Below are 26,700 nucleotides of genomic sequence, written 5' to 3'. Positions count from 1 at the left end.
TGCAATCTCTTTGAGATCTAAATCGAATCCCTATTCAAAATCAGTTATGTCATCCTCCAGAACCCGGAAGTTCTGGCCTCAGCGCGGAAGTTCCAGATTCTGGAAGTCCTTCGATCTTTATCTATCTCTGTCCAGTGGATAGAACCCAGAAGCTCAGGGTCCACCCGAAAGTTCTGGATTCTATCAATCCACCCAGAAGTTATGAGTTTCATCTGGGTGACCCCTCTTTGTTTCAAATTCTGTCTCAACTTGGAAGTTCCAACTTATACCCCTACTCGAGAGATAACCCTTTCATTCTACCCTTTCATCATCTCTCACACCCTCTCACCCGGTGGCGCCCTTACCAACGATTTTAAGGTTTGTACGTCAAGATCTCAAGTTCTCCACCAAGCTAACTCCTTCCGTGGTCAGAGTCTCCGGCCCTCCCTCCAAATCGTCTCCGAGCCTTTTGGTTGAACTCAAGGTATCTCTCAAGAACTAACGTTCCCAATCTCTCAATGTAGAGCATTAGAGTTCATTTCCTTAGGAGGATTAGCCCCTTATCTATCTTAGAATCTTGCTTTACAAGGGTTTGCGATTCCATTGGTTGTATCTCAAGAATCCTTGTTTTTGCCCATACTTGGGTAGCTCGGAAGTTCCGTGTTGTTCAGTTTTGATTCTAAGTCATGCCTTTGGCTCCAGATCTTGTCAAATTAATTCCATATCTCAAACATATCATTCATATCCATCTCAGGGTTATTTAAGATGGCTAGAAGCGACAAGGATTTTTGAACTTTTCAGAGAAGGGTTAAATCCAAGCATGACAGTAAAAATAAAGGGGGAATTTATTGTATCAAAGTGGGAGTGGCGGTAATCTGCGGTTCATGTCTCCAGTTGGTTGTGTCAAGCAAGGAGTCAGCAAGGGCGTCACATCAATGAGCCCACTCAAACTGTCAATGTGCCTCGTGGTAGTGCTCTACCACCAATGAGGGGAAAGAAAGCTGTTGGCCGTGACAATAGAAGAGAAAGAGAGATAACCTCTGACTCCGATGATGAAGGTATGGAAGAAAATTTAGGGCAAGAAGAAGGATTGTTTTGCCACCCTTGAAGCTTTGTAAACCCTACAATGCAACTTCGAGTGAGTTGGCAGAAGGCTAATAAATTACACAAACAAGGCTGGTAAATGCAAGAAGACAAGAATGAGGATCCTTTCATATATGAGAAGAATGTAATGGATTCTCGGTTTTAGAATGATTTCCATCCTACTTCTATGAAATGATGATCCTTCCTAAGAAGAAGCATGTCACTCCCATGTAATTAATAGATTGAGACTATATGATCAAGAAGAATGATCCAATCTTCAATGAGGTCATAGCCGCTTGTGAGCACAAGAAAGTTAATAAAATCATGGCATTGAAGTATGATTTGAGTGTTGAAGTAATTGCTCAATTCTATGCCACACTTCATTATGATCATGAAGCTGACCAAACTGTGCATTGGATGATTGAAGGTGAAAGGTATAAAATCAATTATAGTTCTTTTGGCCGTTTGTTTGGGTTTGACGTTCATGACACTAGCAAGTCTAAGATTCACACTGAGCAACAACTGTCCACCAATGAGATAGACTTTATGTATGATGATCATCTTGGTAAACTGACATATGGAACAACCAAATGCATGTGGCCATTCTATAAATATCTCAATCTTTTGTTCTATACCACTCTTGCTCCCAAAAGTGGTGATGCCACTAGTGTTCAATCTATCTCGAGAAACTTGCTAGCTAGGATGACGAATGAAGGTGAACCTTTTAGTGTGGTTGATTTTATTTGAGAAGAGATTCACACCACATCACACACCCCAAACAAGAGTTGTGCTTATACTCCTTATATCATGTTCATGATTGAGAAAGTGTTAAAGAAGGAATTCTTCAATGAAATCAAGCATGAGCCATTAAGGATCAGATTGGTTAGCACCAAATCCTCCTCCCAATCAATGTTTATGCCTTCCTCTCGAGCAGCACATAGGAGGGATTCTTTTCCTTCTTCTCATCGGTCATCGATGATCCGTGCTATGCTCAAGGCCATCTTTGATGTATGCAAGAGTAATGCCGTGAAGATTCGCAATACAAAGCAAGCACCAATGCTAAATTGAAGAATATTGAGATGAGGAAAAAGGATATTCATCATCACTTGGGCATTGAGCCTCCCTGTTCTCCAATTGTACCTGAGGAGGAGGGCGAGCCTGAGCTGTTTGAGAACCCATGGCCTTGGTATGATGCTACCCAAACTGCTGCAGAAGGTGCCAGACCATCGCTTGAGGCTGCCCAATCTTCTGAAGAAGAGGAAGAAGAAGGTAGTGATAGAGATGAGGACTATAAGGAGGACAACGATTGATCTTCCTTGTCCTGCGGTTCTCTTTGTTTTTGGTGACTTGATGCCAAAGGGGGAGAGAATGTTATCTTTATCCTTTTCAGTTCTATCCTTTTCTTTCTAAGGTTAGACATGTAAGATTTTTTTTATGTGTGATGAACTATGTGATATGTTTCTTAGTAGCTGATCTTTTCATTTGTAAGTCTTAATTATGTTAGTGTGAGTTCTTTATGTTATTCTATAGTGTAATGTTGATTTTATCTTTCATTGTGTATTGTATCATGTCATATGCATCACGACCATATTTGTTCACTTTTTGTGCTAAGATATAGTGGGAGCTCTCGTAAAATCTTTTTGTGCATTTGATGTCAAAATCAAATTTTAATCGATGCACACATTTAGAGGGAGCTCATCATATACCTTAGGGTTCAAAATCTTTAATATAATTATCATTTGTAAGTTTTAATTGTGTCATCATCAATCACCGAAAAGAAGGAGATTGAAAGTGTATCTATACCCTTTATGTAGGTTTTGGATAATTGATGACAAACAATTAAGGGACTAATAAGTTTATTAAGGTTATGAACTGATATTATTCCATTGGAGAAGATAAAATGACGTTGGCGTCCTTTAGAAAGAAGAAAGAAGTGGTACATGGCTATTCAATAGTTTTAAATTCATTTTATTTTTGAATTTGGGTATAGGTTGCTATACTATCAAGAGGGATGTGTATAGACTGACTTGAAGATACCTCAGTGCTTAAAGTATCCATTTAGCCTAAAGATGTCTCTAGTATGTTTTCTGTACCCAGAAGTTCTGGGCTGGTCCGGATGTTCCAGATAGCCAGAACCTTCGGGCTCTCTCCGATATAGGGTTCTTGTGTGGAAGCTTTTTCTGGATCCGAAAGTTCTAGGTGCAATCTGAAATGTCCGGGTTGCCAAAACTTCCGAATGAGGCTCTGAGTGAGGGTGATTGGTCTGGGTGTTTCTAAACCAACCCAAAAGTTTCGGATGGGTCCGAAACCTTCGGACTCTAGGGGTGTTCACCGAAACCTCCGGATGGGGTTCTGGGCAGGGGTCCTCAGGTTGTTCTAAGTCTTGAACCCGGAAGTTCCATGTTCAACCCGGAAGTTCAGAGTGTTCGGATGTTCTGGATTTATTCCAGCCTAGGGTCTTCTGTGTGATCTATTGCTTCAACCCGGAAGTTCCGGGTTAACCCGAAAGTTCCGAGTTAGGCCTGGATATACAGTAACAACTAGTTTTTGGCGTTGGGTATATACCCCTGCACCCCCTTCACTCATGAGTTTCTACGACCTAACCTGAGACAAAAACATTTAAGGTATCTCTGGAGCTCTCCCCACTCCTCTGGATTCAATTTGTGCTAGGTTTTGAGAGTTTGGTGAGGGATTTGAGATTGAGTGCTAGTGAACAAAACTCACAAGAGATTGAATGCTAGTGAAGGTATCTCCTCGCCTCCGCAAGGAAAGAGGACACTTGAGTAAGCCTGAGCTCGATTTTCATGGTCGCTCGGAGAAGAAAATGGTTGAAAGAGACCCGAATCTTTTGGAGCTCCTCAACGGAGACATAGGATCCTTGGATCTGAACTTCGGGAAACAAATCAATGGTCTCCTTGCTTACTTTCTTGCGTTCTTGTGTTTGTTCGCATTCTAGTTGACTTTTGGGCAATTCTCCCTGATCTACGTGGTTGTGCGTTTGTCAGTGCATGTGACTTGTGGAAAGGACTCACTTCATCTCTTGTGAGATGTGGTAACATATAGATTCAACTAGAAGTGCCTAGGTGTTGTTCATTTTCAAATTCATACTCTGTATCCAGAAGGTCCGGGTTGAGCTCAGAACTTCTGGTGCCCGAAAGTTTTGGATCGAACCCGGAGGTTCTGGATTCTATTTAATCTGCTGCAAAGTTTTATTTTTTCAGGAACGTCTATTCATCCCTACCTCTCTAAGCGACATTGTGATCTTTCAACGACACTCGGTGCTTCTTCCTGTGGGGGTACGACCATTAATTGCTGCTGCTTCTAGCCTATCTTCCGCTCCCCAGCCGGTTCCTCCCCCGCCGCCTTCACCCCCATCCACCCCTGTGATACTGAGTCCCCCTCATCTCATCTTTTTGTTCTTGTGTAAAAGATTTGATTTTCTCGTAATGCTAGTTTGTGATGTGTTTGTAGTTCTCTATGAAAATGACATCTTTAGTGATTCTCTATGATGTCCTCTGGCAGCAGAAACATAGAGCATCCAAGCTTCCTTGCAACACTAATGATGTAGGTAGCATTTCTTTTCCTCATCTGACAAATTTAAAAAATGAATTGTAGATGAGGCAATGTTATGATTCAGTTTTGAAGTCATATGTGAAGAAAACAAAAAAGATTAGTCTATTATAAGGTCATCAAATTGAATGCATAGGGGAAAATAGGAAAGTAAGCAACTAGAGCTTTTTGACAAGAAAATAGAACTCAAAGCAATGGAAATTTAAGCATCTTGAAACTCTCCATTTGAGAAGTTCTTCCTGATGCTTTCACTTTGATTCTGTCAGTAGGTATTCATTGTACTAAGTAATTAGGTTAACTGTTATATGGTCATGCTTTGTAATTGATAGTTGCTTGGAAAGCATCATTATGTTTGCATCATCATGCACAATTCAGTAGATCTATGAAATCAAATAGCTGCCATTCAATATGTTCTTATCCTTGGAAAAGATTTTTAAGAAATATTGAACTAATTTTCAAAAGATACTACATAAAGTATTTGTCATTCATACATGTCTTTTCATGCTTCGGAGGGCTTGGGTACCAACAATACCCCTGATGATCATTCTTCACAAACACCCAATATGAGGGCTAAGCTATGGGAGCACTTTGAGCAAAATTTGATTATGGTGGAAGGTATCCCGAAGGCGGTTTGTAAATACTGTGGTCTGAAGATGACAAGTACTAAAAAAATCAGGCACAAACAGTCTTAGAAATCATATTGCCGAGTCTTGCCAAAAAATCCACATTGATGATAGGAAGAGGTTTGTTACTACAATGAAGAAAACACCTGAAGGTCCATTTACCTTTGATCCTCAGAGAAGCTGTGAGTTAATGGTCAAGTGGTGCATTCGCGCCAAGGTTCCGTTCAATAAATTTGATGACCCATACTTTGCTCCATGGATGGAGTGAATGCAACCAACATTTAGAGGTGTCAGGCATCAAACAATGCGTAATGATTATGTTAGTAGGTATGAGCAAATGAAGCAAGAATTACGGAGTGAATTGCAAAGTCTTGATTCCCGCATATGCTTCACGTCTGACCTTTGGACATCTAACCAAAAGTTAGGATACATTTGCGTGATGGCCTATTATATTAATGCCAATTTTGTCTTGAAGAAGATTATTGGTTTCAGATATGTGAAGTATCCTCATACTAGCTTTGCAATTGAGGAGGCAATCACAAATTGCCTAACATAGTGGGGGATATAGGGCAAAATATTCATAATTACACTTGACAATGCATCGAACAACAAGTCAGCTTGTGATCTTTTGATGGAAAATGGAAAGGCTAACATGTCGTTTGGCGGTGAACATCTTCTTGTTAGATGTTGTGCTCATATATTGAATATTCCTGTTCAGGATGGAATGGGAGTTTCTCATGAGGCAATAGAGAGGATATAGGAATTAATCATGCACAGTGATTCATCACCGGGATGAATCAAAACTTTTAATGAGATTGCCGAAAGGGCATGCCTTGCTCCAAAGGCCGGTTTGGTTCTTGATGTTCCAAACCATTGTATCTCAACACATAATATGATTGTTGAGGCTGTTATGTACAAGGTTGCCTTGAAGCGTTACACTGAATCACAATTAGAACCTTCACCAACCAAGAAAGAGTGGGCTAATGCTAAGGCTATTGGTGAGTGTCTTGGAGCTTTTGAAGAAGCTAAAAAGCATTCTCGGTGGATAGGAGTCTTACATCTCAACTATTCTTGCACAATGTTCTTTGTATTCACCAAGCACTAAGAAATCGAGAATGGCAAGTTAATGGAGTTTTAGTGGAGTTGGCTAGTGCTATGGACTCAAAGTTCGATATGTATTGGGATGGCGATTACAACATGGTCCTTGTTATTGCCACCATACTTGATCCCTCAAAGAAAATGGATTTCTTAGACTTCTTTTATGAGAAGGTGTGTGAGCATTATGTTGACATCGACACAAATGTGACCTTAGCTAAATAATGGTTGATCAAATACTTTGAGGAATACGAAAATACAAACTCGCCTCGCTTCAGTGTTCTTCGGTGTGCTTCTGAATTGTGGTCAGGTGCAACTTGACGATGTCACGATACAAGTTTGATACCTTGATGACTCCAATGTTTTTGTATTGAGGACAATGTGGCCATGTGCTGGTTTTGAGAGCAGAAGAACAAGATGTGTATTATGTAAAACTATTTGTATTATTTATCTAAATAGGATTTATGTCATGATACAAGTTAGCAAGCTATCATCTCTATTATGTAACATTCTGAATGGGATTTATGATATGTCACGTTCTTAATCTCTAATATGCATGCAGAAACAGCCATCAGATGTGCATGCATACGTGTGACTAAGCAACCCACCAGCACCTCATGGGTTGAACCCATTGGTGGGTTGATTGGGGTACAAGTATAGTAGTGGGGTGGGTTGATTGGGGTTGAGTAATCAATTTTTTGAGTTGGGTCGGGTTGGAAAATTTGCCAATTAGCATTGGGTTGGGTTGGGTTGGGTGTGGGTGGGTTTGACCCCATTAGCAGACCTAGGGGGAGATCCAAAACTAGGAGGTTCGATTCACCGATGGAGGATGGTTTCAGATGAATTGATTTGTTGCGCTACGCGGGTGTAGCCGGCCAGAATACACTTGTTTTGTAGTGATTCGCTGGATTCGGGAGCAAATCGGTTGCGAGAATTGCTACCAAATGGGCCCTAAGTCATGCAGTAGATTATGTGGAAATTAAAGGCAAATAGGAGGAAGGTTGGTAGCGGCCCAGTTGACCTAGTGTGTGCAGCGGCCCAGTCGAGTGCTCAAGGCCCAGCGCGCAGCGGTACGTCCGTCTGGTGTAACGACTCGAGTGAAGGCGCGAGGAGCACATGAAGGTTCAACCAAGTGATGGCCCAATTAGCTGGGGTGTGGCTCATCAGGGTAGGAGCGGGCCACATTAGGGCGCCCCGGCCTGCCTGGTGTGGGTCATGGCCCAAGAAGAGAAGACGAGGCCTAGTCGGCCAGTGGCTGCCCTAGGCCAAGTCTGACTACTATAAGAGGATGAGGAACCTATCTATTGTTGGTTTTGCCATGCAACAAAATAGAGAGAGGAAGGTTTAGGAATTCGAGACTCTTGTAAAGATGCTATGGAGATGTATCTTGCGAACTCATCCGTAAAATGAAGATCAAATTTTGTAAATTGATGAGTTAGTAATTTTGTTCTTTCTCCACGTTCTTAGTTTTGTCTTCCAGTGTTGATTTTTGGTGTATCCTTCTGTCACTGTAATTTGTCTTGGTTTGATCTATCCAAAAGCATCCTATAGCATCTATGTAAGGTTTTGAAAAGTTTGGTTAGTTGATTTTGCGTATTCTTGCATAATCGTGAACTTAGAGTTTAATATATTTTCATCACTATTTGTTACTGTTTTCTTGTGAATGTTATAGCTCTTGATCCAAAGACCTAATTGACTTAATTTCTATTGGGTTTGTTTTATAACATTGTCTAGTTTATACTGTTAAAATTTGATAGTAATGGGACATACAGATCTTTTTTACATCATTTTTAGTGACATGATAGCAGTATGTCCATAACTAAATATGAGATTAAATTGAATTTTTTATTAGGTTGAATTAAAATTTGAATTTAACTTTCGTAATAACTCACTCACCCTTTGATTGCATATTTTGTGAGTAATTGATACTATAAGTAGTATCAGAGCCGCGTATAGAATATGGTGGAACATGTGGCCTAAAAAATTTGTGCAGAAATATAATCATATGATGCTGTTCAGAAAAATGAATAAAGATCAATTTGTAGATCTCTCATATGATCATATTTTTGTCCAAACTTTTGTTGGTCAAACATGTCTACCGTGTTGTGTAGAATGTTTTGAGAATTTTTGGAAACACGTAAGTATACAAACCAATGTATGTAGCCGTAAAGTTTATTTCCGGGTGGTGCGTTTTGGATGCATTGGCAAGAGTTGGCTGTGTAGTGGTATCTCTAACATTAGGTAATTGCTAAATGAAATCGATTGTGGACTAAAATCTTCAAATTTCTGATCTTACGGTCTTTCTTGGAGATTTGTACATGCTAGCGAGACCATCGTCGCTGGTGAGATTTACTGTGCCCCAGTCATGGTCGGGCTCGGCTACTTAGGTGGCAGCTTCCTTGTTGAACTTGAACACCTAGACGAGGCGTATGAAAATGTGTTCATGGATTTGTCTTGACTTTTTCATGATATAATTACCATACTAGTTCTTGTAAATATATTAAGATACAAACTAGTAGTTGTCAATTGCGTTCTCGAAACTGCTTCAATGTCAAAATGCGACTTGTTTGGGATCGGAGCAGCGTGTAACGCCTGGCCATCGCTTGTTATAGGCGACAAATGCAGACTGCAACAGTGCAACTTACACAAGGTGAAAAATGGATCCTTGCAAAGCACCAAACCAAACGAATTACACGGTCCAAACTTCAATTTACTCCTGCAAGAAACTACTGAAACACACGTACGATCATAACGACTTATATTTTCCCTCTCTCTGTCATTTCCCTTATCTGTAACACAACGAAGGCTGCACACACGTACAGAGCACGTCGACTGACAGACGCCGCCTTCTTGGGAGAAATAGGAAGGCATAGGCAGCTCGCGCGATTCTGCTCGGCTCGGCCGGCGCCGGAGACTGTGCCAGGTCTCTCCCAGCCGATCAGTCTCGCGACGCGGACTGGAAGATGAGGAACGCCGTGAAGACCCCGACCGCCCCGGTGAGCGCCAGCGCCACCGTCGGCACCGGCGCCGTCAGACCCACGTTCTGCGCATTCCATTAACAAATCTTGAGAAATTTCACTGGCAAAATCTTGAAATACTTTCAAAGGTGTCCACCTGAAGCACGCCTTTGCCGGTGGTCAGCTCCACCGCGACCGCACCGACGAAGCCCAGCATCGCGCCGCGGCTCAGCCACACGTCGAGCCCGCCGCCACCACCGCCGCCCTTGGCGCCCTGCTCGCACCGGACGCTCAGGGACCTCGGCCTCGTGCTCCTCCTTGTCCCTGTACACGCCGCGGATTTCATAGGGTGTGTGCTGGAAACAGATGGAAATTTTAGAGGAAACAGAGGATGCAGCTTTTGACATACCATGAGCTGCGGGGCGTGCTGACGTCACGGAAAGCCGGGAAGCGCCATTGCCTGCAGGGAGAAGATAGCATCATCAGTCATCAGACGGCACCAATCGGAATTTGCTTGTCCCAACAAGGCAACTAAGCTAGAAAAGTATACAATAGCAAGAGAATCTTGGCCCAAGACCGAACCACTGAAAAACAGCGGCAACAACTTAGAGAGAGAGAGAGAGAGAGAGAGAGAGAGAGAGAGAGAGAGAGAGAGAGCGGAGGAGTTGCTGGCTACCTGGCGCAGCGGTCAGATAGAAGCGAGGAGAAGCGGAGAGGAGGGGATGAGCCATGGATGGAGGTGGAGCAGAGAGGGGGAGAGCAGCTGAATTGCCGTTGCTTCGTGATTCTTATCCTCAGTGTCCGGCCGGTGGGCAGTGGGCACCCACCGGTCAGTTTCAGGATGAACAAGGACTTCAATGTTCAATAGGAAATACATAGATTCTGTTTGGTTGAGAGGGAAGGGGACGCTCCTAATTCGTGCGCTTGAGCAGTCCAACTTGCATCACCTTCTGATAGCCTTTTTTTCTTTTTTAAAACTTTTCTCATCCACGTCTTTCTATTTTTGAAATTTTTCTATCCGAACTTTTGAGAAAAAACTTTTAGGAAAAAGTATAGCTCAAAACTTTTGAAAAAAAATTAACGAGAAAAGTTGTATCCGAACACCAGTAGAATCATGTGAGCCAACGCGTGAACGCACGTACTCTAAAGGACTTTCTGGGTTCAGGTCAACATGTTTAGTGGACTGCACAACCCTTTAAGTCTGGCTCGACTGATGCAAAATTGAGGCCGAAGTTTGGCCAGCGGGGACTAAAAAAAATAAGCTTCGATCTGGAGCCTGGCCAGAGAGGAATGGAAAAAATGAGCTTCAATCTAGAGCCAGACCTCGGCCATGTGATTTGGCCCCTGCCCGTGGTCCGAGTTGTGAAAGGTGATCCCGCTTCATCGCACTTCTCTAGCTAGGTGATGTGTTAGGGTTACCTCTTGCTCTCATTTGTGTCGCCTCGTTCCCGAGCTCCCTCTTGTTTTCTCACCACCTCCTCCTCTCCTCGTTGAGCCTGGTGACTGTTGGAGGGGGCTAGTGTCTGGTGGTATGACAAGCCATTTAGAATTGATATTATTTCTTATCTAGTATCTATGTGGTATGACAAGCTTATTTAAAACTCAAAATATCCATTAATTGATCCAAATTTGATTTTAATTAAAACCTGAGATTCTTGGTACTTCCTTAGTGATCTTTTTAATATCAAGATTTTAATTTGAATCAGTTTCTCATTTAAATCAAATCAACTATGGCTTTATATGTTTACTTGTGATAGTTTATTTTATGAAAAATGCATTTGAAGTATTGTGCTTAATTTCTAAACCTTTCTTCTCATGCTTCTTTGAAAAAAAGTTGATATATACCATTTTGCAAATACCAACTTGCGATATCTCAATATCCCATTGTTCTCATAATTGGTAGAGATATAAGTAGTAATATTTGTTGATCAACTTTATTTTAATTTTTGCTTCTAGTGATTTTTTTTTCTTTGTGAAAGATTTTCTTTAACTCATATGTTAAAAAAAATTAGTTTCTTCAATGAAACTTGCTTTTTAGAGTTCATGAAAAATTGCTATCTCAATGTTTAAATTATTTTCAATATACTTGTTTAAGATAAGTTTTTTAGCATATTTGTAACTTATTCATATCTTTATTTGCTAATTTTTTTCACTTGATTCATTTGTTGAACTTTGTGAGCGATCATCTATTGACTTTTTTTTTTAGATGTATTTTAGACATCACTTATGATATTTATCTCTCAATTGGTATCTTTATGGTTTATATAGGGGTGGAACAAGCTCCCATGTGTTATTAGCGTGCAAGGCTGCAAATTCCTGCTGCATGGCAATGCGCTAATTTTCATCGATAAGTGTCCCGTGATACGTGCATGGAAGTGGTGAGGGAGCTGCAATGTGAAGATTTAGGTGGTTTATGGGCTGTCTAAAACCATGCTTGCCACGAGTAAGCATCATGTGGTCGTTAATGGCAGGTGAGATGGGTTGGGCAGCGGGCGGCAAAAAACAATGATAGGCGATGATGCAGGTTCGGGTATATGGAGTAGATACGCAGGGGCAGGTGGTGATGCGGGCTCAGCATACATGGGCGGTGCAGGCAAGGTAGGTGGTGACGCAGGCTGTGAGGGAACTGGATGACTGATAGGAGCTAGAGCAGGAAGCTGTGTGACGACAGATAAGAAGTCAAAATCAGCCAGCACAGGGCGGGTAGACTGCTTAGCGAAGGGAAATAGGATTCATCAAAGATGACATACCGAGAAATGATGACTCAATTTGTAGCGAGGTCGAGGCAACAGTACCCTTTGTGGTGGGAAGGGTAGCCAAGGAAGGCGCAAGGAACGAACCTTGGTGCAAGTTTGTGAGCTGCTATGGCGGAAAGATTTGAATAACACCGGCAACCAAAGACACAAACATGGGAATAATCGGGTGGAGAACCAAAGAGTGCTTGGTGCGGTATACCGAAGTTGAGGGTTTTGGTGGGGTGGAAATTCAGGAGATAGGTAGCTATGTGGAGAGCCTCAACCCAGTAAGAGGAAGGCATGCTAGCCTGGAAGAGGAAGGAGCGTATAATGTTGTTGATAGAGCGGATGATGCATTCTGCTTTACCATTTTGTTGTGAGGTATGTGGACATGACATACGAAACGTGATGCAATGGGAGAGGAGATGAAGACGCATGGCGTGATTATCAAATTCACGACCATTGTCGCATTGGATAGCATGTGCAGTGGTGGAGAATTGAGTGCCTAGGAAAAGAAATGACGTAGGATGTTAAACACCTCAGACTTTAGTCGAAGGGGAAAGTCCACACATAATGAGTGAAATCATCAAGGATGACAAGATAATATTTGTAACCCAAAACACTGGAGATAGGGGAGGTCCATATGTCACAATGTATTAATTCAAATACTTGATGTGTTTGACTAGAAGATGTGTAAAAGGGAAGGCGCACATGGTGACCAAGTTGACATGCATGGTACAAAGACTCCGTAGAGATTTTATTGCTTGAAATATGAGATGCACTAACGAGTTGCGACAAAGCTTGACCGCTAAGGTGACCAAGGCATCGATACCACAGGGTGGACAATGAAGTGGTGGTGGAGAGGGTAGTGGGTGCGGATGGTGGCCAATAGAAGGGGTAGAGGTCGCAATGATTATTGCACCTAATGATTACGTTCTTGGTTGTGAGATCCTTCACAGAAAGATCAAATGGGTCAAATTCCACAGAATAATTATTGTCAAAAGTGAAATGATGAACAGAAATAAGATTTTTGACCAAGGAAGGTGTGACAATGACATTATGGGAATATGAGACCCATTGTCGACGACAGCATATGATGGAGCAGCAAAAGGAATGCGGGAGAGGGAGGAGAGATTACCCTGGTTTGCAGTCATGTGTGTAGACGCACCGGAGTCCATGAAACAGTCACCAGATGGGGGAGTCAGCGTCATGGTGTTGAAAGCATGCATGAGCTGGTTCTGGTCATAGGAAGCCGAAGGTGCAGCAGCGGTGGAAGGCAATGCCAGCGTGCTTCGATCCTAGGCATAATACTGGACAGGAGTAGGTGCGTAGACGGGGCTTGGAACTTGCATCTAGGCTGGCACTATGGTGACGAAGGCGCCAGCTGGTCGTGGGCCAAGTACTCCCTGCTAGGTGGGCCAGGAACCATGATCGGGCCACATATGAATGGTTCTGGTACAAATTTGTATGGACGGCCAGGAGCTGGTATTGCTATTGGAACCACGATTGGCCCGATTTCCTCTGCTGTCGCCTGCCTTGTAGTTGTGATGTCGGTTTCCAGAGAAACCACCATAGTCGTGATTGCCACCGCTGCTACCGGACTAACCACCGCTAGGGGTGATGGAGGCGCGAGACTGGCTACCACCAGTGTTGGTGATGTTGCCGGTGATGGGCTTGGAGGCGTTGGAGGAGGAGACACCAGAGGATGTGATGAACGCGGTCGGCAGCGTGGAGCCGGCATTGAGTATGAGTTCTTCGAGAAGAAGGGCAGATCGCGTCTCAAGGAAGGAGGGTAGGGGACACCGCATGGAGATGAGCGTGCACATGTGGGAATAGCGCGAGCTCAGTCCATGCAACGTGTTGAGGACGAGGCCCTTGTTGAGAATCAGCATGCCTACGGTGAGGAGCTCGTCGGCAAGGGATGTTTGCTTGCTGCAGTAATCGGCCACAAACATGGCGCCATGCTGAAGGCCGTAGAACTCCTGCTCAAGGTAGATGGCTCATGTTTCCGTGTTGTCATGGTACAACCCCTCAATATGCAACCAAATGGTGTGTGCGCTGGCATTGGTGTCCATCACCATGGCGAGAAGGTTGGGGGAGATGGCAGCGTAGAGCCACGAGCGGACGAGAGCATCGAGACGCGTCCACTGTGCACTTGGGTTGGAGGAGGTGCCCTCGAGGATGTGGTCGTCAAGGGCATACTTCTGGAGGGCGACCTCGAACGCCATTGGGCATAGTTGCCCGCCCGGAGGTCGAGAGTGATGGGGACGAGAAGCTTAATGTTGGAGATGATGACTGCTTGCATCTAGAGGGCAATCTTGGCGTCGAGCTCAGCCTGGGTGAGGACAGCTTGTCAATCAGCCTGTGCCTTGGCAACCAAGGCCCTAGTAGCGTCGTTGTCCCCCGGCATCACGAGAGAGCAAGGAAGGAGAGGTATGGGTGGAAGAGGTTCAGGATAGTGTGGGGTGTTTAATACCATGAAGGCAAATCAGAGATTGCACTTAGTGATTATATTGATCGGCATGGCCTTATATCGTACAACTTAGCGATTCTATTGATCAGCATGGTCTTATATCGTACAAGGGCCAACCAGATGTGGTTGAGATACATGCCGAAACAAAGATGAACTAAATATGGAAACTAATCTCCGTTGTGCCTTGCTATTTTTCTTGGCATCAGGCTGGCTTTGGTTGGAGGCGTATGCACGATACGTGCATGGCTAACAATGTGCTTGTTAACGTGCTATAGGGATTTTACAGGAATTCCACAAAAAAGGCGATACCGTTGTCAGGGGAACACATCAACTTGGAGCTACCATCGAATGCGTTGAAGAGTTGTTTTAGCTACGGGTTACCGAGTTTGCTCTGCTTGAGTTGCTTTCAGCACTGTGGTTTGGGTGGTAGACGCCTGCTGCCTTCCCATTCCGCATGCCCACTCGAAGTCCACACCATGGACAAATGACCCTTTCTAGTGTTTACATGACAGTGCCGGACGAGAGGCCAAACGGCCAAGCAACTCAACAAGGTACACGCAGCGCTAGCGAATAGCGATGCAAGAACGCAGACAGGTCCTGCAAGTTTCTCGGCAGCCAAGCAACAGCTCAGAGAAGGGCCATGGAAATAGGATTGAGTCAAAGATAGCACACATTCCCCTCATAAACAGGTGCTATATTGATAGTGAAGTCCCCCCTCAGCAACTAGACCAGAAGCACAGATCGACATGAAAAGAAATGACAGATTGTGAGGTTATTTCATTTAAGTCCGACACAAATCTCAACCTCTAGCTCAACATCTGTATGACAATTACATCTTGGCTCCCTTGCACTGTCACAAGAAAAGAGAGGTACACAAGGTCAGCAGACAGAATCACCAACAATGCACAACATCCAGTAATTTCTGATTCAGATCCAAGCAAGACAATTATTAACGCATATAAACCATAGTAGTACAGATCTGCTTGCTACACCGGTGCACTTACCAGGAATACAACAGACAAACAAACAAGCATAAAAGGTTCCATGTTCCAACGCTGATCCAGATCCAGCTAAGATACTTATTGCCTCACAAGAATCAAGTGGAGAAATATGCTCACATTGCACCCTGGCTCCTATTATACACTGCCATGCAATATATTAGCGATGCTGTAGTACTACGTACAAGAGTGCCATGAAAGGCTTTTTTTGGGGGGGTTATTTCAAATCTGAACTAGAATTACTCCTGTCCATAAGGGACGACATATAACTAAGGTTGTCGCATGACAAGCACTCATTTAGAACGCAGCAGCCTTCAGATTATGCGATGAGACTGCTCTGGATGCGGACAAACCGCATGGAGCCTGCCAAAATCCAGCGCATTGATCTGTGTAGAAACATGGCATGTTTAGTATATGAAATTGAAGCACAATGGACACACAGGATTGAACTGGTGCACACAAAATGTTAAAGCTTGCCTTTGGGCAAGAGTGTACATTGAGGATCTCCAACGTGCTACAGAGGGATATTGCAGATTCTAGCTCCTCCTCTTGCAACATGGTGCATGCCTATATGAGAGTGGTGTTGGACCAGTAAGCATTTGCACAGTAGTAGAACCAATGGTTAACTATATTGTGAAAGACAAACACATAAATGCCCAATATTGACGGTGGAACTCGATGAAATCGAGATACAAAAACAAACGGCGCAAACTCAAGCAACTAGTACAATTAACAAATGATCATCAATTTGCTAGTCTACACAGTAGTCATGCAGGCCAATAACTTCAACACATTCTTGAAATTTGCATTAAGAGAACTAGAATAGTACCAGAAGCTGGAGGTTGGTTAATCTTGGGCAATCAAGCTTCAGAACCTCCAGTGAGCTACAGTTGCTGAAAAAGCACAATAAAATGGTGTAAATGCCAAAAATAAAGTGCTAGATGGATAATATTAGGCTGAGCAGATGTGCACTTGATATTACCTCAAGTTTAATGTGTACAGATTGGAGCATGTTAAATCCACTTCCTTCAAGTTTGTTGACAGATTAAGATTGATTTTGGACAAATGTAGATAGTTTGCCATTGAAGGAATAACAACTTTCTTAATATTTGGACATCCAGTACAGTTGAGAACTTCAAGCAGACAACCAGATCGCTCACTGATCTCTTCACTCTTGACTGGTGCAGAATCAGGAGGGCAAAGGTCAACTGGTATATCAACAGGACTGCAATCATCTGATCCACACACTAATTCTTGCAAGTTTGTACATCCGTTTAAGTTCACATTAACCAAATTTGTACAGCATGCAAGAAGACCTTCTATTGCAGTCTGTCCGATGGATGAGTAGGACAGATCTAGCTCAACAAGCATCGGAAGAGCACCCTCTCTGTAGAGGGCATCTAATGATGAGTCACTCAGATACTTGCAGGCTGAAAGTTTTAAGATCTGCCAGAGAAAGCAGATACGGTCAAGGACAGGCTAATTTCAATCTTCATGTATCCAAACCTCTAAGTTATTATATCTAATCTGAAAGTTACTCATTTCCATGTTATAAACTTCAAAATACTGGAAATTAAAGTGCACAAAAGTGAACTGCCACAGCTGCTACAATCATAAAAGTATCAAGACCACGTGTTAAAACTCACTTTCTGCTCTTCCATATGATATTACATAGAATAACAACTGTATTCATATTCAAATACAAACAGCGCTATGTCCACATATGAATAGATACATAGGCCACATGTTAAAATTTCTAATATTACAAGAGTAACAGCTGCTTAACGTACAACAGCAAATCCATTTCAACAGGGTTTTCATTTATTTTGTTTTGTTTTTTAAATACTATCTGCGATGGAAGTGTTTACATACCTTTAACTGTGGACAACTGTCAAAAACAGGCTTCAAATTGATCAAAAATGTGTACGACAGGTCAAGCAAGGTCAATTTATGAAGGCAATGCAAGGAAGACAATCCATCAATGCCAACAGAGAGACACGAGGACAGGATGAGATGCTCGATAAGAGGGCATGCCTCTGCCGTACAAGTCAGTGAATCATCCACAAGCTGTCTGAACATGCAAAAGAGAGTACAGCAACAGTAAGTACAAATTAATGACGCGTAGCAGAAATTTGGGAAGCACGGCACAACCTGCAGAAAGAAGCATCTAAAGATGTCAAGCTAGGGCAATTGATGGAAGCCTGGGAAAGCACACCACAACCCTTCAGCTCCAATATAGACATATTTGGGGACTCGATGTGTAGAACATTCAATTTTGGACAAATTCCAAGATTTAGGGTTTCAAGGCCAACCTAGAAAAGAAGCCAATGTCAGAATTTCCGTGTGTATTGATTTACAAACGAAAACAAGCATACCAAATTACTTCTTTAATTCAGTTTATCCAGTCACAAATACTTGACGTTTTGGACAAGGTTTGGTCAAACTTCTGAAACTTTGACTAACAATATCTTTTAAAATATTAAAATTGGAAACATGAAGATCATATGTGTAAATTTGTCTTGCAAAATACTTTCATAATCTTACAAATTTATTTGATTTTTTTAATATATTCTAATAGAAAATAGTGGCCAACGGTACACATAATAGACCGTGTCATATCCAAAGCGTTAAGTATTTTTTACTGGATAGAGTATTTTGGCTACAGTATTTGATTCCCAAACATATTCTTTCAATTTTCAGAACAATCAAAAAGACTCCACATACCCTTATCTTCACAAAAATAGACCAAATCAAACAGCTCTCGCAAGTTCCTCATGAAAGCTAGTTCCGAAAACAGGCCTCAGAGCCCAAAAATTGTCCGGTTACTCTCACTAGGTCCGCTCCCCTCCCCAGTCCCCAGTTACAAGTATTGCAGAAAAAAAAACTGGTAATTAACAGGCTTAACGGTCTATTCGGGTAGCCACCCTAGTTATTCATTTACATGGCTGGCTAGATGGGTTATTGACACAAGAGGCAAGAGTACAGCTACGCTGCTTGGCTCCTTAGTGCTTAGCAGCATGTTATGACTTCTCTTTTGATCATTCTAGCATCTGTTGTTAATTATTGATTCGGTTATCACTTATTTGCTCAAAACACATAATTGTCTGGATTTCAAGCCTATATACATAAAAAAGATGTGCTGGATGTTTTTAGGTTATACAAATATACATAAATCCTTTTAAACAGAAAACCAGGTTACAAGGCAGAGTACAATGTTGATTCAAGTACATTCATTACAAGGTTAGGTGACCGAGTACCGGTTACCGAAATCTAGAACCATGCATGAGGGTAATTAAATAAATCAAATCGTGAGCCCAACAATACTGTCATCCTTTTGTAGCACATACTCATATTCTTTTCAAGAGATCTGAAACCATCCAGTATCAGCTAAAAAGGTTCACAAATAGTTTACAACAAATCTGTTACACCTCAGAAGCAGAACGAACAATAGTAGACTTACCGGACACAATGACGCACTCTCAAGATGATCACAGCCATCAAGATTCACATTTTGCAGATTTGGGCACAAGAGTCTCAGGAATGTCATCGAACAGCAACCAGCAAGAGAGAGACCAACCAAAGAACTACTATTTAGTTCCACCATGCTCAAACTCTGCAATAAAAGGAAATAAAACATCAACAGAACTTCCATATAGCAAAACACATTGTAAATGCTATCTGGAAATGCAAAAGGTATAGGAATACACAAATTGGAAGCTAGCATGAAATGATGTCAAAATGATACCGTGTTTTCACATGATGGAAGCATATATGCATTTAACTAGAAAGATGTTTGCTCTAAATACGAGTTCTAGCACAAATGGATAGACAGAGTTGCAGTCATCTGAGATTACATGTGTTGGTTATTGCCAATAGGGAGGCGCAACTTTGCATGTAACATGCCATACCTCACAATTGTCAAGAATCAATGATCTGAGCATAGGGCAGCCACCTCCATCACTGAAAACTTCGCAAATTGCATTTGTTAATGACTCACAGTCACTAAGATCCACATCAATCAAGTTGTGACATTGCAATGACAAGCTAGATAGGCTCTCTTGTTTTTGAAGCACCAATTTCTGTAGACATACACAAATTCAGCACTCTGAGTGTTCAAACATATGTAAGTAAACCAATAAAAATCACATCAAAATTTTACCGAACAAAAGATCCGACCTGAAGAGCACTTGATGTTATGCTAGCACGATGAAGCGCCGAACATCTGGAAACTTTGATGTAAGAAAGAACAGGGCTTCGCAAATTCAAATCAGCAAACCTAGCATGACACATAATACAGTATATAATGATTAAAAACAATTGCAAAAAAGGAACATCAGCAACAATTAACGAAGATAAAGTAAAAGCAATCCCTACTCACTTGCGTAAGTGTACAAGACTTATATTCCTAAGATGTGGCAAATCCAAAGACAATGATGTCAACAGACTGCAATTATCGAGTTTTAACGCCTTTAATAGTTGTCAAAGAAGCTCCATTAGTTCTTGCACCAAGAAGTTTACAAAACAGTACGAAAGGAAAACTGCACTACCTCAAGCAGACGACTGCAAGATATTGCGGCCATGGAAGCAGATGTGATTCCTTCGCAACTTAGTAGTTTCAAGTCTATCAACGTTGGAAGCCTCACCGACTTCATATCAGACCAAAAAAGATACATGTCAGGTATCATGCAGAATACACACACAAATGAGAAACAGCAGAGAGTAAAACGGACCTCAAATGAAATGTTAGGGCAGTTGGATGCATCAAGAACAGAAAGATTTGGACATGAACTAGCTATTTCACGCAGTGTCTCATCAGTAACACAAGAGCAAGATGACATATCTAGTTTCGCCAACAGTGGACAAGCCGTAGCAGCTTGACGGATTGCATTGTCAGAAAGCTTATGGCAGGACTGGAAGTCCAATTCAAGCAACTGAGGACAGTTGAGCGACACATGAGCCATGCCAGTTCGCTTCAAAGACAGTATTTGAAGTTGGGAACATCTGGATAATAAAGTAACATATATAAGCTAGAAGGCACATGTAACTATGTAATGTGAAAAATACTTGCACCAAAAACTAATCACCTGACAGATATTCTGAGTGCACGGCACTTCAAAATGTGAAGTTTGCGCAATCCATCATGATTAACAGTTACTTCTTGAATGCCACTCCCAAGAGATGCATCACTGACTGCTAAAGTAGTCAATAATGGGCACTCAGCCAAAGCTTGAAAAAACGCTTCTCCCAGTTGTCCTTTGCCCATTGTTAGCGTCTTCAGATGCCTAGAAGACGCTCAATGTGATAAATGCAATAATAAAAAGAGAAAAATGTAGCAATGATGGATAAGAAAATGAAAGGGGGGAACCTTAAGAACATTATTGCTTCCAACACTAGTGCCTCTGCATTTATGATACCAGACAAATTGAGGTCTGTAACATTCTGGTAACGATGGCAAATATCAACAACTGCAAAAGCAACATTTCAAAACACAAACAGCATCAGGTAATAATCCAGTGAGATCACAGAGTATCACAATGATACAAGTATGGCTAAATTCATTGCAAACTACAGCTTTCAAAAAGAACGTGATGAAATAGTTTATCTGAACGGCTTAGTAAAGAAATTCATATTTCTTATATACATAGGCTTACAAACAACAAGCTGTATCCTAATTGTTTCATTTACATAAGAAGAACACAACGTCAGTGTGACAAAAATTCATAATAATCACTACCACAGACTCCGCATCACCACCATTCCATATTGGATTTTTATTTCAATAAGAATGAACGCAAACGAAGGAAAGAATGCCTATTCCTTAACATCTTGGAAGTGTAATATAAATGAAAGTGACACCTCCTATACAGTCCATGTGTGCCCATATATGAGCTGCAAAAATGTCAATCTATCAAAAAATGCTAAGAATCAGATTGATCAACTGGAACCAACACAATTTCAAAACTAGCACAGCCATCCAGACCTTTCAAGCATCTCTAAACAGAAAGATAGTTTCTTCTAACCTGCATGCAAGTATTAAGTAACATGGCAATTGGCAAAACAAAGAATTGTCACAACCAACACATAAAGATAGACCACAATGGCAACCTTAAACAAATATGTTTGTCCCCAATGCACACAGTATTCAAATACAATTCATACAAGATATTGTGTGGCATATATCCACATCTAGTAAATGAATACTAATGTTTACAAATAATTGTCATCGTTGGAATCACTCCCTCTGTTCTTTTTGTTTGACATTTGACTTTGCGGTCTCTGATATGAGACTTAGCCACTACTTTTTATTGATTAATTAAAATAAGTACAAGTTAAAATTATACTTTTATTAAAGCATTTTCAAAGACAAATGAATACTCCTGATTTCAAATAATTGTCACTGTTGACATGTCCTATTTAAACTTTGAATAGTAAAGTCAAGATGACAGTTATTTGGAAATTGAGGTAAATAAAAAAAAAGTAAAAACAGAACCAAGAAACTGACATACAGTTCTGCAGAGATATCCTGGTGTTCTCAAACTTCAAACACCTCCAAAAATCCTCATGCATACTAGCAGATCGCCACTGTTTGCAGGCAACACCTGCTCTGCATAAATCCTTCTGACACAAAAAAGAGAAAATCTGTAATGACAAATGTTGCAAATCAGTACATATATGCAATCATGGAAAACTATAAGAAAAAGAAACTTGTGGCACACCAGGTGCAGGAGATCATCAGAGAGATCCATTCTTATTCCAACATCTTCAGAATTTCTTCCACCTGATTTTTCTGCGTGATTAACTCTCTCATTCTTCGCATCCCTTGAACTCTCATTACCATCATCCTTTGGGAAAAGTGACAGGCCAAATTCCAATTCATGTTCTGGGCAACGTGACAGATTGAAATGAACACGCTCACGAGAAACGGGCAAAAATGGTGATTCGGAGCCAAAAGAGCTAGCATTGGCACCAGAATGTTGTGGGCTATCCCTGCAAAATGGAAGAACCTCTTAACATAACTCAAATGGTCACACAGATTGTATATGTATAACTACATCATAACATCCTCTTGGCATAGCTCAACAATACAATAGACACTTAAAAAATGTTCACCTCAAAGACAGACAAAGATCATGTCAATTTATGACACTAACCATCACGCCACCAGTTGACAGAAGTTTGAAACAAACTAAATCAAGCAGATGGTCCACATTCAAAGAAGACATCACTCATGTTCAGGGAAGCCTTAGGAAATCATGGTCATAACATAGAAAAAGACTAAACCTAAATTACACATGTAAGACACTATGCAAATTTTATAGGAGACACTAACCATCACGTTAATTTATGACACTAACCATCACGCCACCAGTTGACAGCAGTTTGAAACAAACTAAATCAAGCAGATGGTCCACATTCAAAGAAGACATCACTCATTCAGGGAAGCCTTAGGAAGTCATGGTCATAATATAGAAAAGGACTAAACCTAAATTACACATGTAAGACACTATGCAAATTTTGTAGGAGACGCTATCTGGAATAATCTCCATATCACAAAAAAAACGTTCATTTATTTTGAAGAAAGGGATTGTTTGGCGTATAGGGAATCGTGAATCAGTAAACATCTGGGAGGATCCATGGTTGCCCAGAGGTACAACTCGTCAACCTAGCACAATACAAGGGCAGGTGATTTTACAAAGGGTCAGTGAGCTGATCAATCCAATCACAGCAAAAGATGGGATGCAGAATTAGTAAGGCAAATTTTCAATCCTGATGATGCAGAGATTATTCTATCAATCCCTCTGCGAGATCAGATGGAACAATTTGTGGCCTGGCATTATGATCCAAAAGGGTTATTGAGTGTCAAATCAGCTTTCAAAGTGTGCATTGACAGTAGCAGTGAAGCACATGGAACCAGTCAAAGTGAAACTGTACACATTCCAACAATGGGTACTTCGTTCCCATGAAAGATGATATGGAGGATATCTTGTCCAAATAAGGTGAAAACCTTTGTATGGTGGCTTGCTTACGAGGAATTGAAACAGATACTCGCTGGCCGCTGTCCATTATGCTTCAGGCTATATGAAAACGGAGAGCATTTGTTCTTCAAATGTAAAATATGCACGGGCTGTTTGGCGCTAATTACTGCTAGAAGATTAGCAGGTCACTCTCTGCTTTGAAATCCCCTAAGGAGGTGCTCTGTCACATTTGGAGCCTCTCTAACGAGCTGCAAACCAAATTGATGACAATGTTGTGGGTGATCTGAAAGAAACGGTGTGAATGCAGGAGAGGCAGCACAAATCAGCCTCCAGATACAGAAGCATGTTGCTGAGTTCCATCAGTTCTTCGAAAGGGAGGTAAACCAGGCTGAAACATCTGAGAAAATATGGGAGAAACTGCAGAACGGATATCTGAAAATCAATGCTGATGGTGCGTTTCATGAAGAGGAGCGAACAGGAGGGTATGGGGCTTAGTTATTCATGATTCACAAGGATCGGTGGGGGGCTCGGGAGCATGAAAGCTGTGCCAAATTGGAGATGCGCTGCAGGCTGAGGCTGAGGCATGTATTAAGGCTCTCGGCTACACCACGGATGCAGGGATGCTACGATTAGAGCTCAAAACTGATGTGAGCCATTTGAGAACTGCTCTGACCTCACCCCGTCTTTTGACTCGTTGCCGCTCGGAGCTTTATTCAGAGAAGCTAAATACCTCATGTTTATTAATTTTGCTGATGTCTGGGTTTTGCATAACCATATGTCATGTAATAAAGTAGCTCATATGTTAGCCAAAATTGGTGCCAAACTCGGGCCAGGAGGTGTGTTATCCAAAATTGGTGCCTCCATCTCGCTTGCGTCGGGTGGACTTGAGAAGAAGCCGGCAGGGGTCGGGAGCGTTCGTTTCTACAGCGCTGCTAAATGGGTCTGCTGCTTTGGATTCCAGGGGAGGGGAGTGACTTTGTGAGCTATAGGGTTGGGTATTGTAAGGTGGACCACACAGTTTAGGGGCTCAACGGGTGCCCGTGTGTTAAAAATAGAACCCTGCACCCACCCCCACCAGGCACAGAACCCACCGAGACCTGCACCGGGTCTGACTGTCATTCCTATTTAGGAGTGGCTATTGTACATATACTTTCATGTTATAAAATTAGTTTTTACATGGGAGCGGCAAACTGGAGAAAAATGCAGCGGAAGAAAAAAAATTGTAACTAGAAGTTGTTCTCGCTATAGCTCACCCATTTTTCTCATAAGAATGCTCCTCAGAAAGCGAATATATGGAATATGCAACTTAATATACTGCTCATTATCTGAGGACTGTAAAAATATTCCAAGCATTCGATTACAGAATGCTAGTTCTGTTCAGAATGCAATAAAAGTATTTCAATTTTCATCTTATATGTAACTATCTAACGAAGCATAAATGCAGTGGGAATCGTGAATCGGAGAAGAGAGAACAAGGCAGTACCTAGATGAAATGCCCTACACAAAAACCAACCTAGTGTAGACCCCTAGGCCTTCTACGCAATGTCACTTCGGAACTATAAAGAAGCATTTCTCCATTGGGCATTGGTCAATTGCAGTGTTTTCTTCATTCCTAGGGAAAGCAATATCTTCACTGCAGGGAATGCATTCATAACCCATTGGCCTTAATTGCCATCCGAAAGTGGTCTTAGTATTTACAGTAACAAATATGAACATCGAAAAGTGCACCCATCTACCCATCTTTCTCATGCTTGCAGCAGAAAATGATCTTACTTACCTTCCTTATGCTAGCAACAGAAAAGACCTTAGGTTACAACAATACACCTCAACTATGTCATTTATGAAGCCAAGCAATTTTTCATTCTAACTTGATATGTTTGCCTAAATCTACTATCAAACTGAAACAAACAAAACAACAAATGCAAACAAAACTCTTCAGCAAGCAAACAAGTAAAAATAAAAGGAGCAACTTACTCGCCAAAGCTGCGTACTATAAGCCGCTTATTCAGCAGGTCTCTGTCTCCATCCTCTTCGTCCGCGTCCTCCCACCCAGCCTCTGCACTGCCACCTGCATGGGGGCCCTCTAGGATGACGCGCTCCAGCATGCCACCTAGCCGGACCGATGGAACGGGTTGCGGGCCCAGAACACTCTCCGCGGAACGCGAGCTCCCGGCGGCATCAGGATTCCACTCCGAAAATGCCACCGTCCAGTTCAGAGAGCGGGGCGCGGGCTCCTGCCGCGGCGGCAGGTGCCAGCCCCGCCGCCCCAAAGACAGCGCGAGCTCCAGCTCCTCCCGCGTGTCTTCATCCCTCTGCTCCCCGTCACCCCCGCCGGCGCCACCCTCCACGCCCTTCATCCGCCTCCCCTCCGCCATGCCCTCACGCCAAAGCAGCAAAACCTAACCCTAGAACCACCCCCGGGGCCATTTTCGGCCGCCCGACCCCCGTCCCACCAGCCCCACACGGAACCCGACGGAACTCACCCGACCCCACGCGGCGGCGAATTCCACCGGATTCGGCCAAATCACCACGGCCCCGCGTCGCAACCGCGGCTGGCGCGCGCGATCTGGGAACCATTCGCCAGCGGGGTGGGCGGGTGCTAGGGCTCGCGTCGTTCGTACACGTGCGCTCGCCCGGGGCCGCGCGAATCGGGTGGTGGTGGTGGTGATGGTGGAGTGTCAAACCTGTAATTTACCAATGAATGACATCAGAGTGGAAGCTCTCCTCTGGATGGAGACGATGAGCTGGGGAACATCTCACGGCGTCTGTCTTCTCCTCTTTTACCGTTTTTGGTAGTTACTGTTTACCGTTTGGGTTTTATCGTAAAAACGATATTTACCGTTCAGCTCTGTAAAAGGCTATAAAGCCTGGATGGCAAGTGTGCCATGAACTTGAGATGGATTATGATGAACTCTAGTTAAAGTAGAAGTAATATAGATGCTCCTCGTGGTTCCATCTCCATGAACTATCCCCAAATTCTTGCTTCAAATCCGTTCACTCCTCTGGTTTTCCAAACAAGGCTGCTTCCGATCTTGACAAATTGGTATCAGAGACCCTCGGTTCTTGGCGGCGACGGCGGGATCGGGATTCAGGCGAGGGAAAAAAAAATTCCAGAGCCGATCTCTCGATCCAGGCGGCGGTAGACCGATCTGAGTACGTTATAGGCTAAGGTTCCGATCCCTGTGGCCGTGGTAAAATCCCTGAACCTGTT

General features: G+C 42.5%; 2 protein-coding genes across 7 annotated transcripts; both read right to left on the bottom strand.

Moving 5' to 3' along the window:
* Window positions 1–8,991: 8,991 nt before the first annotated feature.
* LOC133908049 (stress enhanced protein 1, chloroplastic-like) lies at window positions 8,992–10,134 on the bottom strand. The gene is made up of 4 exons (XM_062350177.1): window positions 9,984–10,134; window positions 9,717–9,767; window positions 9,465–9,631; window positions 8,992–9,393 (listed from the first exon to the last, which is right to left on the bottom strand). The coding sequence occupies exons 1-4, from the start codon at window positions 10,036–10,038 to the stop codon at window positions 9,289–9,291; spliced, it is 378 nt and encodes a 125-aa protein (XP_062206161.1). The 5' UTR covers window positions 10,039–10,134; the 3' UTR covers window positions 8,992–9,288.
* Window positions 10,135–15,426: 5,292 nt separating this feature from the next.
* LOC133907050 (F-box/LRR-repeat protein 15-like) lies at window positions 15,427–26,217 on the bottom strand. 6 transcript variants are annotated; one of them, XM_062349049.1, is made up of 18 exons: window positions 25,464–26,217; window positions 22,425–22,500; window positions 22,230–22,391; window positions 22,020–22,152; window positions 20,879–20,978; window positions 20,598–20,795; window positions 20,244–20,514; window positions 20,061–20,159; window positions 19,892–19,980; window positions 19,690–19,789; window positions 19,422–19,592; window positions 18,974–19,126; window positions 17,665–17,825; window positions 17,386–17,584; window positions 16,496–16,959; window positions 16,343–16,406; window positions 15,991–16,080; window positions 15,427–15,899 (listed from the first exon to the last, which is right to left on the bottom strand). In XM_062349049.1, exons 1-18 carry the CDS (start codon window positions 25,862–25,864, stop codon window positions 15,828–15,830), a joined length of 3,003 nt encoding a protein of 1,000 aa, XP_062205033.1. In that variant the 5' UTR covers window positions 25,865–26,217; the 3' UTR covers window positions 15,427–15,827. The 6 variants fall into 6 exon arrangements, with proteins under 6 accessions (XP_062205033.1, XP_062205029.1, XP_062205030.1 ...); XM_062349045.1 differs by having other exon boundaries at window positions 22,230–22,500; window positions 25,464–26,216; XM_062349046.1 differs by having other exon boundaries at window positions 22,020–22,131; window positions 22,230–22,500; window positions 25,464–26,216.
* Between the last annotated feature and the right edge of the window lie 483 nt (window positions 26,218–26,700).

The sequence above is a fragment of the Phragmites australis genome, chromosome 24, assembly GCF_958298935.1.
Source record: "Phragmites australis chromosome 24, lpPhrAust1.1, whole genome shotgun sequence".
Lineage (NCBI taxonomy): Eukaryota > Viridiplantae > Streptophyta > Magnoliopsida > Poales > Poaceae > Phragmites > Phragmites australis.
The sequence above is the reverse complement of the archived record's forward strand: the minus strand, read 5'-3'. Positions and strand labels throughout refer to the sequence as shown.

Bases quoted from the DNA above. Each gene is read 5' to 3' on its own strand.
- LOC133908049 (XM_062350177.1), bottom strand. From the start codon at position 10,038: ATGGCTCATCCCCTCCTCTCCGCTTCTCCTCGCTTCTATCTGACCGCT. The intron at 9,768-9,983 runs GTAGCCAGCAAC...TTCTCCCTGCAG, and splicing joins CTATCTGACCGCTGCGCCAG to GCAATGGCGCTTCCCGGCTT. The intron at 9,394-9,464 runs GTGGACACCTTT...TGGAATGCGCAG, and splicing joins CCGGCAAAGGCGTGCTTCAG to AACGTGGGTCTGACGGCGCC.
- LOC133907050 (XM_062349045.1), bottom strand. From the start codon at position 25,864: ATGGCGGAGGGGAGGCGGATGAAGGGCGTGGAGGGTGGCGCCGGCGGG. The intron at 22,501-25,463 runs GTAAGTTGCTCC...TCCATTTTGCAG, and splicing joins ATAGTACGCAGCTTTGGCGA to GGATAGCCCACAACATTCTG. The intron at 20,979-22,019 runs GTATGTCAGTTT...TTGCTTTTGCAG, and splicing joins CAGGATATCTCTGCAGAACT to TTGTTGATATTTGCCATCGT.